Source organism: Aplysia californica, unplaced genomic scaffold (genome assembly GCF_000002075.1).
Source record: "Aplysia californica isolate F4 #8 unplaced genomic scaffold, AplCal3.0 scaffold00705, whole genome shotgun sequence".
In the NCBI taxonomy this organism is placed as follows: domain Eukaryota; kingdom Metazoa; phylum Mollusca; class Gastropoda; order Aplysiida; family Aplysiidae; genus Aplysia; species Aplysia californica.
The window spans coordinates 363,465-377,123 of NW_004797975.1; the positions used below are offsets into that span (position 1 = coordinate 363,465).

General features: G+C 39.0%; 1 protein-coding gene across 7 annotated transcripts in view; it reads right to left on the reverse strand.

Moving 5' to 3' along the window:
- Window positions 1–7,124: 7,124 nt before the first annotated feature.
- The window catches only part of LOC101845881 (lanC-like protein 3), a 9,616-nt gene continuing 3,081 nt past the window's right edge, over window positions 7,125–13,659 (reverse strand). For all 7 annotated transcript variants that reach the window (XM_005108649.3, XM_005108646.3, XM_035972480.1 and 4 more), the window contains exons 2-6: window positions 12,308–12,846; window positions 10,396–10,519; window positions 9,613–9,828; window positions 8,585–8,729; window positions 7,125–7,589 (exon numbers count right to left, since the gene is read on the reverse strand). In XM_005108649.3, coding sequence (XP_005108706.1) covers window positions 7,370–7,589; window positions 8,585–8,729; window positions 9,613–9,828; window positions 10,396–10,519; window positions 12,308–12,841 — 1,239 coding nt within the window. In that variant the 5' untranslated portion in view covers window positions 12,842–12,846 and the 3' untranslated portion in view covers window positions 7,125–7,369. The remainder of the gene's footprint in view (window positions 7,590–8,584; window positions 8,730–9,612; window positions 9,829–10,395; window positions 10,520–12,307; window positions 12,847–13,659) is intronic.

Consider the following 13,659-nt stretch of genomic DNA (forward strand, 5'->3'; position numbering starts at 1 on the left):
TCAGGACATCAGGAACTGACTACTTTTCCGTGATTTATCGTGCAAGTTTCCCACGTCCTACAGATATTATTATTATGTTTATTGAATCCCAAAGTCCACGGGAATATGTCCGAGAAAAGGGCGTCTGTTGTTGACCTGTTTTAGTTTTTTTGTGCTATGGTATCTTTTATTCGTGCTTTAGATATTGTAGGCTTGCCTCGCACCTTGCCTGTATGTTTTATCTCTCTCCATGGCCTATTCTTCAGTTGTGTCTCTGTAGTATCTCGGTGGTAGAACTCGCAACTATTGGTTTCCCGGGCTGTCGTCTCAACTGTGTTGGGTGGTTTTTCTCATAAGAACTGGATTTGCATCCAGCCTGGTATTTGAATGGTATGACGGGCTTCTTGGCATAATTCGGTTGTTACATCAGACGAAAGATAAGGTCTTGTATCGTCTGTCTTGTACAATCAGTGGACAAGGAATGCCTGTGTTTGATAATCTGATAGTTTGTCATTACTCTATCAGAGTAAATGGTTTAGTAGCTTTAAAGTTTTAATTATTTTTACTTTTTTCAACTCTGTATTAGGAAACTAAAACATATCAAAGTGTCAGACTGATATTATGATGCAGGAAACAATGGGTTTTTGGTCCTGCTAGAGCGTCTGTTCCCCGGGAGAGTGGTGGCTAGGTCTTCTGGGCTGCCTTTATGATCTCAAAACTAGGTCACGGCATAGCTAATAGTAACAATAGAATAGAAGGTCAGCTGGTTTTACAAGGGTTAATCTTTTTACTTGCCAGTACTTCTCAAGTAAGTTCTTCTTTGGTGCCTTGTCTTTATTTCTCTACTGCTTCTTTTTAAGAGATATGAATATTTTTCAGTCTTCCTTTATCTCTTTAAAAAAAAATCATTTTCTAGTTTGAATAAAAGCATAGTCCACTTATATCACCAGTCTGAAATTGTGGAGAAATACATAGTTGAGCATGTTGAACTTCCATGCACATTTTTTTTCAAAAGGTGTAGCTTTATGAGATGAGTAGTTGGTATGGTTTTAGAGTCCTTCGGCCAAGCTCTATTGTTTACCCAAGTTAATGGGCAAGCTTCTGTAGAAATGTAAGACTTGGACTGTAGGTTAACCTTATAGCTCAAGAACACTCCTTAGTAATTCTTTTTGCATCTGGATTTTTTTCTTTTTAGATTTTGGATGGAGACCTAGCAGTGGATTATGTTAGTGTTATGAGTTTTAAATCAGCAGATAGTGAAATGCCTCTTCTTATTGAAAGCAATTTTTAAATAACAAGTAGGAGGGTGGGGGGGGGGGGGGGGGGCGTAGTGAAGTAAGTGTGGTGAGGCAGTAAAGAAGCTTCCAGAAGAAACATTTTCATCAGACTGTCTCGTCTTGCTCTGCATGAAGTGGAAATTAACCAGAGCCCTCTCCTCCTGTGTAGTCTGAGCAGAGTCCCCTCCACATCTGTGTACCTCACGTTGAGGGGAACTGTTGCACTGTTCTTCATGTCATAAGCTCCCTGTTAAAATTTTTCCAACTTTCAAGTCAAGTTTTTCATCCGTGCTTGAGAGAGTGATCTCTGTGGATTGTAATCTTATGTTACTCACATTTAATTTATTAATTACGTCTTTGTTCAGATAGGCGGCCATCGTGAAAAAAGGAAAAATGGCATTTGTGATAGCTTTGTGTGGAAAAAGAGTGTGTACGTCTAAGCTCTGTATTGTTAAGAATTTTCAGTGAAACTGTACCTTATGCTCATTCCATATCAAGTGTGGAGCAGTAAATCTCCAGTATTATGACAAGCGATGTTGTAGCATTAAAGTCATCGCTACTGTAAACTAGACCTCCCTAGATAATATTGCATAATGTTTTGAGATGCACCTAAACGAACATAAGTTTTGAGGTGTTCAGTCCTCAAAATGGAGCGAGTTATACACACGCGGAGGCCTTTGTGGATCACTGAAACGTTTATTTCAGTTTTCTTGTATTTATTTTTGACATTTAAAAAATTGTGTGTCACTGTGTATCAACTTACTAGTAGGAATTATTATGTTGGTAACAGTAAGAATAGTGAGGAATGTTAGCATAAAGAGGATATTTATACTTAGCTTTTGCTGCAGTCTAGAAGTCGAGCATTCGAGTTGTCTTTTATTTTGTAGTGAATGCGAGTAGTGAGTTAGTTATTTAAAGCTAGCACTAGCTGGCTCTGTTTTGTTATTTTGACATGTTTCAGCTGTTGATATGGTAATTATGACCAGGTTTGTTGGGGTATTGGTCGATTCTTTGGATTGGACTTTTAAAAAAAGCAACCCAAAAAAAAAACAACAACTAATTTTCAGTGTTTGAAATAAGTGGCCACTTCTCACTTGGTGGAACCTGCTATATCTGGTATCTGCCGTGCAGTAGTACACAAGAAGAGGGGGGGGGGGGGGGGGGGTGTGGGCAGGTGGTATTAGGTTCACGTTGTTTCTGTTTGACGACTCTTTGTTACTTTTTCTTTTTGTGATGAGGTAAACATTTTGTGATGGCAGTTTTGTTGGAAGTTTATTATTTGTTGTTGTTTACTAAAAATTTTTTTGGTTGATTATATTTTTTCTCTCCCTATTTTTCCTGCGAATGTTGTTCTTTCCGCGCCCTTCCAAAAACTAGTAGAGTATTGAATGTGTTGCCTACATTTGTTGTCTTCTCTGTACGTCTTCTTTTTGTACGTGGTACTACATGTCGAATTTCCTTCTAAAATGATTGATTGTCAGGGGCATGTCGTCGTCGGAGGAATTTCTCTGAACTCTGTGCTTGCTCTGATATCACTGGACAGTAGCGGTTTTACACCTGCCACACACTTTATCACTGCTGACTCTCACTCTCTCCTTATGAAAATCAAATTCCTTTATTGTTTTTTTGTAGTGGTTTTTTTTTTATTCTTCGAAAAATGAAAAATGACTGAAAAATGACTTGCCTTTGTATTTCTAGTGTTTGTATTGAAAAATATTGGGAAGTCCTAACCTAAAGAGTTTGCCAGCAGCTTTATAATTTGAGGAAATGTTTTGATAATTTTTTTGAAGTATGGTACATTTGAAAAAAAAAAGTTGTTGGAATTCTAGGTTGTTGTTTTTTTTTTTCCCTTCTGAAATGGATGACACAGGGTTATAGATTATAAATGTTTGGGCTTTCTTCAAAATCTGCTTGTGTACTAAATAAACTTCTCCAATTTTGGTGGGTCTTTTTTTTTTTTGGTCAGCTCAGGTTTTACAAATTTTTGTCTTATAAAGAAGTATTTTCTGGCTCCTGTGTACCTTTCTCTACATAGTAAATGTGCTGTTGTAATATTTGTGTGGTTCAAATTGGTGGATGTTGTTTACACTTTATCCATGCTAAATTTGACAGTAGGTAGAACTAAAGCTGCCTGGAGTTTTCAGAGGGGAAGCAAATTATGTTCTGTCTGGTCTATTAGTATTTGATTATTGGTTAAAGAAAGAAAAAAAAAACTGAGAAAAAAAAACATGTAAGTGAATGCCTGTCTCTGCCGATGCTAATGAATTGGTCTATAAATTTGACAATGAAGAATATGGCCAGAAAATGGTGCATGGTAGGAATAAAACAACCAGTGCTCTGGTGCATACAATTCTTACCTCGTGTTGCATTTGTTTTTTAAAATTATTGTTATTTATGGATGATTCTTATATCTGTGTGAGGGCTTGTGTGTGTGTTGTATTCGTACTTCTGTATTGTACCTGCCTTATGGTGTCATCAGCTGTGCTTGTGATTTGAAAGTTAATCAGAGACGATTTTCCTTGTTCATACTGACCATCTCTTTATTTTGGGCAAGGATCCGTTCTAATATTTCTCTCAAAGTTGACATTGATTGGCTTGCTATTTTCAACAGCAAGGTGTCTTTTGGGAATAAATAGTGAAATGCACAGTGGAAAATTCAAAATGTGTGTAAGCTCTAACCATTCAGGGACAAATTCATGCCAAGCCTTCAGTTTTCCTGAAAAAGTTCCCTTCAGTTTGGTGTCCCATTCTTTGAAAAAAGTGCTGTCATCAAACTGACTTATCCACAAATGCTGGTCATCGCTGTGGAATCAGGTGCTTGTCAAATTTTAGGGAACGGAGAAATCCTTTTTTAAACAAAACTGTTGGCCGATTTTTATAGATATTTTTTTTTACATAGATCCATCCATTAAGAACATTTTATTTAGAATTAATTTTACTGAAAAATGTTTAAAGCCAGAAATGAAAGTTTTTGTAGAACAATTACATGTATTTAGCATTAGTAGTAGTCACCTGGTGTTTTCTCTCTAATTTCTCCCGATACTGTAACTGTAACAGCATGTGTAACACCCCCCCCCCACCCCCTTGTTAAATCACTCACAGTTGAGTCACAGCTCCATTTCTATTTAGCGCAAGATAGATAATAAATATTTTTTTCACCAAGCTCAAGGGAAATAAACAAGCTTTAATCTGAAAATAATGACTCCATATGCTCTAAAATTGACGAGCGCCCGATTCCACCAGGCTGTGACACTAATGTCTTCAACAACCTGTAGATTAACCAACCTAGATTCTGAACACATTTATTCGTCTTTTCAACCACCGTGGACACCATGGACGGCATAGGCTTGTGAAGGGAGACCACCGACTTCTAAGCGCCAGTCTGAGAAAGCAGCACTGAACCAGACATGCAGTCTGGGTGGTTGGCAGGTGTTCTGGTGTGGTTTGCTCCTTCCTTTCTATCAAACATATATCATATACCTCTCCTTCTCTTTGTACATTTCTCTCCAGTTCCACATTTGATCTTCAGCACTTATACTTATGTACGGCCTAAAAGTGTTGCAAGTCCTGTAAAACTCTTACTAAAAAAATTCAAGCCATGCAATGTCAACATGGAACGAGAAATGCTGGTCAATGGGTGGTTGGCGGGTGCTCTGGTGTGGTGTGGTTTGCTTCTTCTTTCCTATCGAACAGCTATCGTCTTTATCTCCCCTTCTTCTTTTTGTGTTTGTTACTCTCTTGTAACACCTCTTATCTTCAGCATTTATATGACCTTATTGTTTTGCAAGTGTCGTAAAACACTTACTAAAACAAACAGATGTCCTTATCAGTTCAGGGTGTACTGTAGATGTCATTAAGCTGACTTGCTGCAGTTTCTTGTTTCCATGCTGCAGCTGGTTCTCATTCATGACCTTCTGACAGATGAACAGGGTTCAAATCCTGATACATGTAGCGTCATCTACAATTTCTCATGAAGTTTCCACCCTAGAAGTTACACCTATGTACAATCAAAGATAATACAAGACAAGATGGGCCACTCAGCCTAAAAAGTGTCCGCAGGAAGTATGCTCTTTGCTTCAGATGGCGCTGCAGTCTGTTTTGAAGCTCTCTTTCGTTTTTCCAGAAGAAGAATAGGAATAGCACCTCCTTGCGTGCGCAGATCGACTGCTGTTCATCAGCAGTTCGGGTATGTTCAGTGCGGAGTTTTAGTTTTTAAAAATTTTAATGACCTCTCGCCCTTCATTCTAAAGTCAAATTAAACGTAGAAAACCATCTCCTTTTCCTCCGGAAGAGGTTTTTTGTCAGCGTAACCATTTTTAAAAAGCGTTCTTCCGAAATTTATCCCAAAACTTGCTAGATTCACTTTGATTTTTAAAAACTCGAGTAGGGTAACTCTGTTCGCAAAGAGTGCGCTTTTGTGAAGAGGGCGCCACCAAATTTTGAGGACACTTTTTTAATTGGCTCAAAGACAGAAGTGGCCCATCTTGTCTTGTACTATCTTTGGTACAATGTAAATGTATCTATGTTCATCTAGATGTGCACATTTTGTTCTGATTCAACAGTCACCAGACTTCAGGAACAATAACTATGTCTCCTTACATAACTTACTAAAATTACGGTTTTTATTGAGCCTTTTCATGGGCGAAGACAAAAAAAAAAAATCATAAATGATAAAAAGTTTGGGGTTTTAAACAGATTTGTGCAGCCGGTGTAAAGATAGAGATCCTGCAAAATACAGCAAAATTAACAAAGTGACAACAGAACATTTATAAAAAAAAGAACAATAAAACAGAAATGAAAACTAAAAAAGATGGCTCTTTTTTTATTATAACGATAATATACAAGATGCAAAGTCCCCTTTAGTCACAATTTGGCCTTTACCTCCTAATTTCTGCACTGAGCAGTATATGTCTTTTTTCAGTTTGAGATTTCATGACGGAGAAACGTCAAAATAATCAGACTCATTTCAACAAAACCGTAGCCATGTTCCCATGTCGTCAGTGTTAGTACAGTTAGAACTACAACCATAAATATATTATCCCAATTCATGTTGTAGTGCATAACTGGTCACGACCAGCTCTCAAAATTGGTCGCTTTTAAGCACAAGGCTTCAAAGGGGGCTATCCCGGAAAATGCTGTTTTGAGAAAATCGAAGGTAAAGTTTTCGCCCCTTGCTCAGTTCCTTTAAAATTAAAAGACAAGGAGAGTTTTCTCTTATAACCAAACAAAAATATACACCAATGAAACCAAACTTCTCTTATAGGTAGGGCAATGCCCACTTTTGGTGAAGGTCAAAATTTCTGGAAACCCCCGAAATGTGGGTCAGCCCGCTTGTCCTTAAAAGTGACCAGTTGGCACTAGATTTAGCAAATAAAAATCCACATGAGTAACAACAGCTTTCCTGAGAAAAGAGAAACATTTAGCTCAATTGTAAAGTTTGACCATTTGGGAGCATGGAGCACTGTGGTTTAATTTCCCACGAGTCAAATGATGCAAACTTAAGTATTGTTGGTAATTTGACTCATATGTGTCAAAAGTCTAAACAAAAAGGTAAATATGTTATAATTCTAACGAAGTAACTATGGGAAATATTGTTAACGAAAGTCTCACTTTAACTTTAATAATAATAATAATAATAATAATAATAAAAATAATTGCATTTATATAGCGCATATCCATGCTCAAGAGCATGCTCTATGCGCTTTACAACTATTGTTACCCCAGCAGACCTTCTGAGAACACATAGAAACATACAGTGCAAGCTGCAGATTTCACGCGCTCAAACACTATCAAATTGACAAGATCATTCACTGTCTATAGCCGGGTACCCATTTCCATCTGGGTGAAGAGAGGAAAATTTGTGCACGGGCCCCTGACGGGATTCGAACCCACGACCTTATGGTTGCGAGTCCGAGAGCCTAACCACTAGGCCACCGACACCACTTTAACAAAGTAGAGATGATGCAGCTCACTCAAAGAATATGCTCTGAACTTCAACAAAAGTCGGGGTATAATGGCATAATAAGTAAATGGGGATTAGTTACCAAAGATGAACACAATCAGTCATTCTCAAATGAGCACAAAACCAAACAGTCAATAGACTGTCCCAAGTCTTAGAATACATCAAAGAAAGGGAATTCCGCCTTCTCAGGCCGAAGCAGATCTACCAGGAAGCACACGGTTCCCGCCCACCCCTCGTACAAGCTGTAGGGACTGTCGGGAGTCCTCGCTACGGACTGAAACTCCTGCGTCAACATAAACTTGGCAAACTCGTGAGCTCGATGCAGGTACTTCTCCTCTTTTGTCAGCCGATAGAGCAGCAAGAAAACATATCTAAAAACAACAAACAAACTCATGTTAGCGACACAATCGAACACAGAAAGTGAGCTAAATGACCTGACAATAATAATTGCAAACTTCTGCAAAAAACACACAATTGTGCAACAGTGGATATCATCTCACTGTTACTTGTTTGGAAATGAAACCATGGATTTTTTAGATTCTTTAGCAAAAGAAGGGTCTCGATCAGAGTAGCCTGAATAAAGGACAAGTCTTTCGATTTTTACACCTTCTCAAAGCTCTATCACAGATGCACCTTCAAACGCCACCAAAATGCAGTTTAATGCTATGGTCAAGGCTTACAATTTTCTTGCTTTTCATGATTCTTGATAGGAACGACACAACAAAAACTACTTTTTTGTTTCCAACTCTGACGTAAAAAGTACCCAAATGGACTGCTTGTAGCACTGACAGTTTACATCCGACAGGGGGTGTGGTCATGCGAGTGGTCAATGTAGGCAAGCAATGAAACTGAGAGGGTTCACAAGGAAGAGGCTGAAAAGTTGTAGTCTGAGACTGAGAAACAATTCCCAGATAATTCTTTCCACTTTCCTCCGATATTCCCTCACATTACAATGTTAACTTGACAGTTTCAAAATTTACCTGGGCAGGGGAAACCACTTCTGGTGAATTTACTTGGTGGAAAAAACGTTAAAGCTGACATTTTTTGGAAATTTGGGTGTTCCGTATGCCATCTTTTATCAGACTACCCACTCACTCCTATCTCCATGCATTGATCCAACATTGAATAGAGGCAAAAGTAAGAGTTTCAAACTCATAAAAACATGGAGGAAGGGGTCCACGATAATCCAGTATTCTGTATTTGAAGGAATTTGGTTTGGTTGTTTTTCTGTGTTTTTTTTTAAAAGAAAAGGGACACCTGCTATGTCATCTTTGAAGGCAAAGAAAGATAACAAAGTGTCCTTTCTGTGAAGAAGTAATATGATCTTCTGACAAGTCAACAATAAAGCAGAGGTTACAATACGTACCCACTTCCTGCAACACCATGACAGATCCCCGGCCCCTTCTTCAGCAGACCTTTCTGCCACGTGACTTCTCCACATTTAACGCAAGCCTGAAGATAGCGTTCCTCTCCCCAAACTTTGTACGCCTTTGCAAATAGGTAGATGAGTCCTAGATACAAAGAGTGGCATAGAGAGGGGGGAGGGGGAGAAAGGAAAATTAGGTGCGAGCAGTAGCAGTTAGTCAATTTGTCACCCTCCTCTCTTCAGCCCAGAGGGAAAGTGGGTGGGAGAGGGGGAGAGGGAGAGGGAGGGGGAGAGGGAGAGGGAGAGAAAGAGGGAGAGAGAGGGGAGAGAGAGGGTTTGAGGGAGGGAAGGAGGGGGGGGGGAGAGAGAGAGAGAAAAAGAGAGAGAGGGAGAGAGAGAGGGGGAGAGAGAGGGAGGGAGAGAGAGAGAGAGAGAGAGAGAGAGAGAGAGAGAGAGAGAGAGAGAGAGAGAGAGAGAGAGAGAGAGAGAGAGAGAGAGAGAGAGAGACACACACACACAAATAGTTGCCTCTTTAAATCGAAAATATCTCGACTTCTATTCAAAATACATGGGTATTTTTTTCGCTAAATGCAAGATAAATGAACACTCTTAAAGGTGATACTAATAACTCCATATGCCCAGGCATGTGGAGTTATTGGTAGCATCTGAAAGCTGTTTCATTTGCCTTGCTTCCGATGAAATTATAAAAAATGTTGAATAGATATCAAAATATTTGCGACTGAAGGTCAGGATCGCCTGGCTTCAGTGGTGAAATTAGCAAGAAAATTGTCGCCAAAGTTTGGTAGCTCCAATAGCTAAAGAGTCCTTGAAAACGGAATAATAACACATTTTGAGTCTTTAATCAATGTTTTTCAGTAAAATTCACATGGAAATGTGTTTTTATATGGATCTAAAAAGGGTTGAGCCAAAAAAAAAATTCAATAAAAATTTCCAAACTTGCGGAAAAGCTCATTCTCCGATTTCGTTATTTTGACGAGTGCCTGGTACCACTGCGTCGCGACACATACCTGGAGCTCCGTGACACCAGTGCACCAGTTCTTCTCCCTCTGGCCGCGGCTGTAAAAGCTCGTCTGTGGCCGGGACAAAATTGCCATTGGGCTGCTGTAGGCTGAGTAGCCAGTCCACGCTCCTCTTGATGTCACGGGCAGCCTGCGGGTCTGAGGCCAAGAACGATGGGCAGCAGAGCAACATCTGCAGGATAGAGCACAGACCATGCGCTGCCCCTGTATCCAGAACAAGTGAAAAAAAAGATCAAGACCCATGATGCAAAAAGAAAAGAAGAATTAATGCGGCTGGTTTATACTGAAAGCCCCCCCCCCCCCCCCCCATTTAAAAAAAAAAAGATTAGTCTGAAAACTTCCTGTAACAAGCTTGCAAAATATGTAACATGCTGCACACAATTTATTTTTATGTTTTACAGCTTCCAAAAAGCTGACCTCGGTCAATCTGAAGCATGAAGCAACTAGGCTTCAAATAGCTTCCTAGGACATTTTTTTCTCGTAAGAAAAAAAATTACACCCAAATTCAGATATATATATATATATATATATACAACTCTTATTCTGTCTTTGACAAGTTTTCTTTGACAGATGTTAAACTGCTCTAGAGCATTGTATGCACTTTCCGTCCCTTTCCTCAAAATGAAGAGTATATACCACTAAAATTAATCTTTTTAAATAAATCTGTGCTAGACTTTTTATCTCAAATTCTTTGGACTACGAAGATTATCAAACATTCAACATTGAAAGTAAGCAACCTGCTAGGCAAATATATGATGCATGCATACATACCCAAGTATTCTGTGTCATAATAGGCATACATCAGAGGAGAAGGAGAACGGTGCATTGCAGCATATTCCCTTCCAGACTGGACCATGACAGCACAGATGGCATTCAAGGTGTCATCATTCACAACCTGACAAAAAAATAGTCACATCATCAGAATCTTAGCTTAGTTTTAGTAAAGAGTTTTACGGTACTTGCAACCCAATTCAATAAAGTCATAAGTGCCGAAGATTAGAGGTGTTATAAGAGAGTAACAAACACAAAAAAGAAGAAGGGGAGATAGAGACGATAGTTTTTTATAGGAAAGAAGGAGCAAACCACACCAGAGCGCCTGCCAACCACCCACTGAGAATCTCAGCAGACAGCATAATAATTATTCATCTACCAAAACAGTAAAGATAGAAAAACAATGCCAATACGAGATGCAATGACTGAGGAAGGGAGGAGGGTAAAAGATAAGGACAGAACCTCTCCCCATTTGGAAAAATAGTAACAGTTAAAAGCGACTGAGACCATAGATAAGGTTTTAGCATATTAATTTTACTTTACCGATTTCTACATATAAGGAAAATTCCAGTTAGTTCACTGCAACATGAAAGTATGTGGCAGCTTAGGAGGATACAAAAGGATTACTTAAGTTACTCTCAGGGTGAAAATTCAAAATATGGAAGTCAAATATGTACAGAAACACAAAGAACTTTGGGAAAAGAGTTTTTTTTAGTAGAGTTTTTTCGGCGCTCGCAACTGCATAAGGTCATATGAGCGCCAAAGGGTGGATGTCAACAGAGAAGTCCTTACAAGGAATCAGACTTACTCTGCTCACCTCTCTAGCTTCAACAGCACAAAGTCTTCTTCGACCATCAAGGCACCCCGGAAATAGCAAGTCACAAGAGCGTAACAAACATACAAAAGAAGTAGAGGAAAATGACGATAGTAAGGATAAGGAAAGAAAAAGCAGCTGTTCCCTGTTGTAGTTCAGGACAGTTACGAGTATGACATTGTTCGACCAGCCCATTTAAAATTCTACTGTGCATTAGAATGAGAAATGTCCCCCCTTTGGGAATGGCCTAAAGACACTTAGTCAGTGGCACCGCCCCGTGGGGTTTGGGAAAAGAGTAAAGGAGGGAAAAGTATGGAAACAGGTAATGGTAGGAATAATACAGGGAAAAAAACCCAGTAGTCCACTGCCACTCTCCTATCTCCATAAACAAAGAACAACTAAAAAACAGATCTTGGGGCAAGGACAACTGAAGCAATACCTTGATTTAGGTTAAATTTATACGACAATACAAGAAACAAAGAATTAAAACGAGTTGTTATAGTCAATTTGTGTGATGGCTGCCACATGTTTAAGCCTGCACAAATTAACTCTCAACCCTTCCAGCCCCATGCGTATATATTTTTAGCAGCGCTTGCACCTCCCACAGTCCAAAGCATCTCAGTTTCAGGGGGGGGGTATCGAATTTGCGCATTTTTTGAAATAAGCTAACCTGAATTAAACTTTGTTACATGATATTATTATTATTTAAACCTCATTACAAAGATACGAAATCCCATTTTGGAAAACATGCCTCTTTTTCTGAAATACTGCTGTATTGGCTGGGACTGGAATTATGGAGTGTACAAAAATAGCTGGGGCTGAAAGGTTTAAAAGTTGGCACGTCTTATGAAAAGACGCTGCATTATGATTTTTGTTGTTGTTGTTGTTTCCCTCATTTATAAAAAATATCTGCTTGCCTGTACTACAACTGCATCAAGGTACATCAAATCTTCATTCTTTCATAAATATGTTGGTGAGTAACACAAGCTCGCAAATAACACATATGCTATTTTCAAACGCACTTGCTGCGGCAAAACAGGGAATAGGCAAACGACTTGTCAGAAGAGTTAATCTTACTGAGATTTTGGCCAAATTTACCTTGAAACCCAACTTTTTCTGAAAGCAGTGAGTTCCACACAGGTAGCCAGCACGCCCAACAAAGAGCTCATCCGACCCGCACGACAGAAATCTTGGCTTCACACAGATGCTCGCCAGGGACTGGTATCGTTGAGCATTCTCTCCCACCTGAGCCTCTGCCTGCAAGGAGCTTCCCAAAAGTGCTCCTAATGTATAAACACCTGCTGCTCCGAGCACAAAGGACACAGCATCTGCAGGTTTACTTCTTGTTGAATACTGCAGATTTGCCTTGTATATTGACTGAGCCAATTCAAGATATTTACTCTTATTTTCACTTAACAGTGGGTGACTGGAGATATACCACAGCATGTAAGCAACACCCGCACTCCCGACATATAACCCACCATCACAAGACATTGACCTGCACACGTCATTATTTATTGCATTGACAATAGAGTTTATGTGTTCGCGCCATGCGTCTTTTGAGATTTCAGTGCCGCTGGAAGGATTGTAGTCTTGAAGTTTATTTGGAAAAAAACGTGTCTTTGGCATCATGAATCCTGAAGACAAAAAAAAGACACAAGACCATTAATTTAAAAAAATAAATATTGTGTATTGAGTAGAGGGTGAAACATGAATTACGAAACTTGGCAAAAACCATAATTCTGACATGCTTAAATTTTTTGATAAGTCATATTTGTTTTGAGACGATCAAGAGAATAAGAAAATTTGTCAATAGTAAAACAATTATTTTAAAAATAAGAAACTAATTAAAAAATTCCCCCCAGCACCAGTTTCTTTCCTTGAGCACTTTCAAACTGAATGGTGAAGTAGAGTGCTGTCAAAAAAAGTCCAGTTACTTGAGGCTGCTATACTTGTTTGTTAGTGTTTCAGTGCTTAACTGGCTGTTGGCACTGTAGGCCCTGTGCTTCCCAGGGAGTCAAGAATATTTCTGAGTGTTCTCGGGTCTGCTGGGAAAATAATAGAACAGTAAAGCACATAAAATAAAAACACGCTGTAGAGCATGGAAGTGCACTGCCATGCAATTATTCATTTTACTTCAACTGCCATCTCATGCTCAGGTATAGTGTAAGCACCTTGCTTGTTCATTTTTATCCATTTTACATGAATTCTGACTCAATATAATCTGCAGCAAATAATTAGTTTTTTTGCTGATGTTTTTACTTGAACTAATACAATAGGCTGAGTTGCATAAGTAGTATTTGGTATATTTTTTTTAATCTAAGGGGGTTTCAGAAGGCACATCCCCCTAAAAAAAAATTGGTGGGGAGGTCCAGATCCTCATGACCCATATAATTTAATTCAGTTAATAATTTTCTTATGCTCTCCTCAGCCATGGTTTAGCCCCCCCC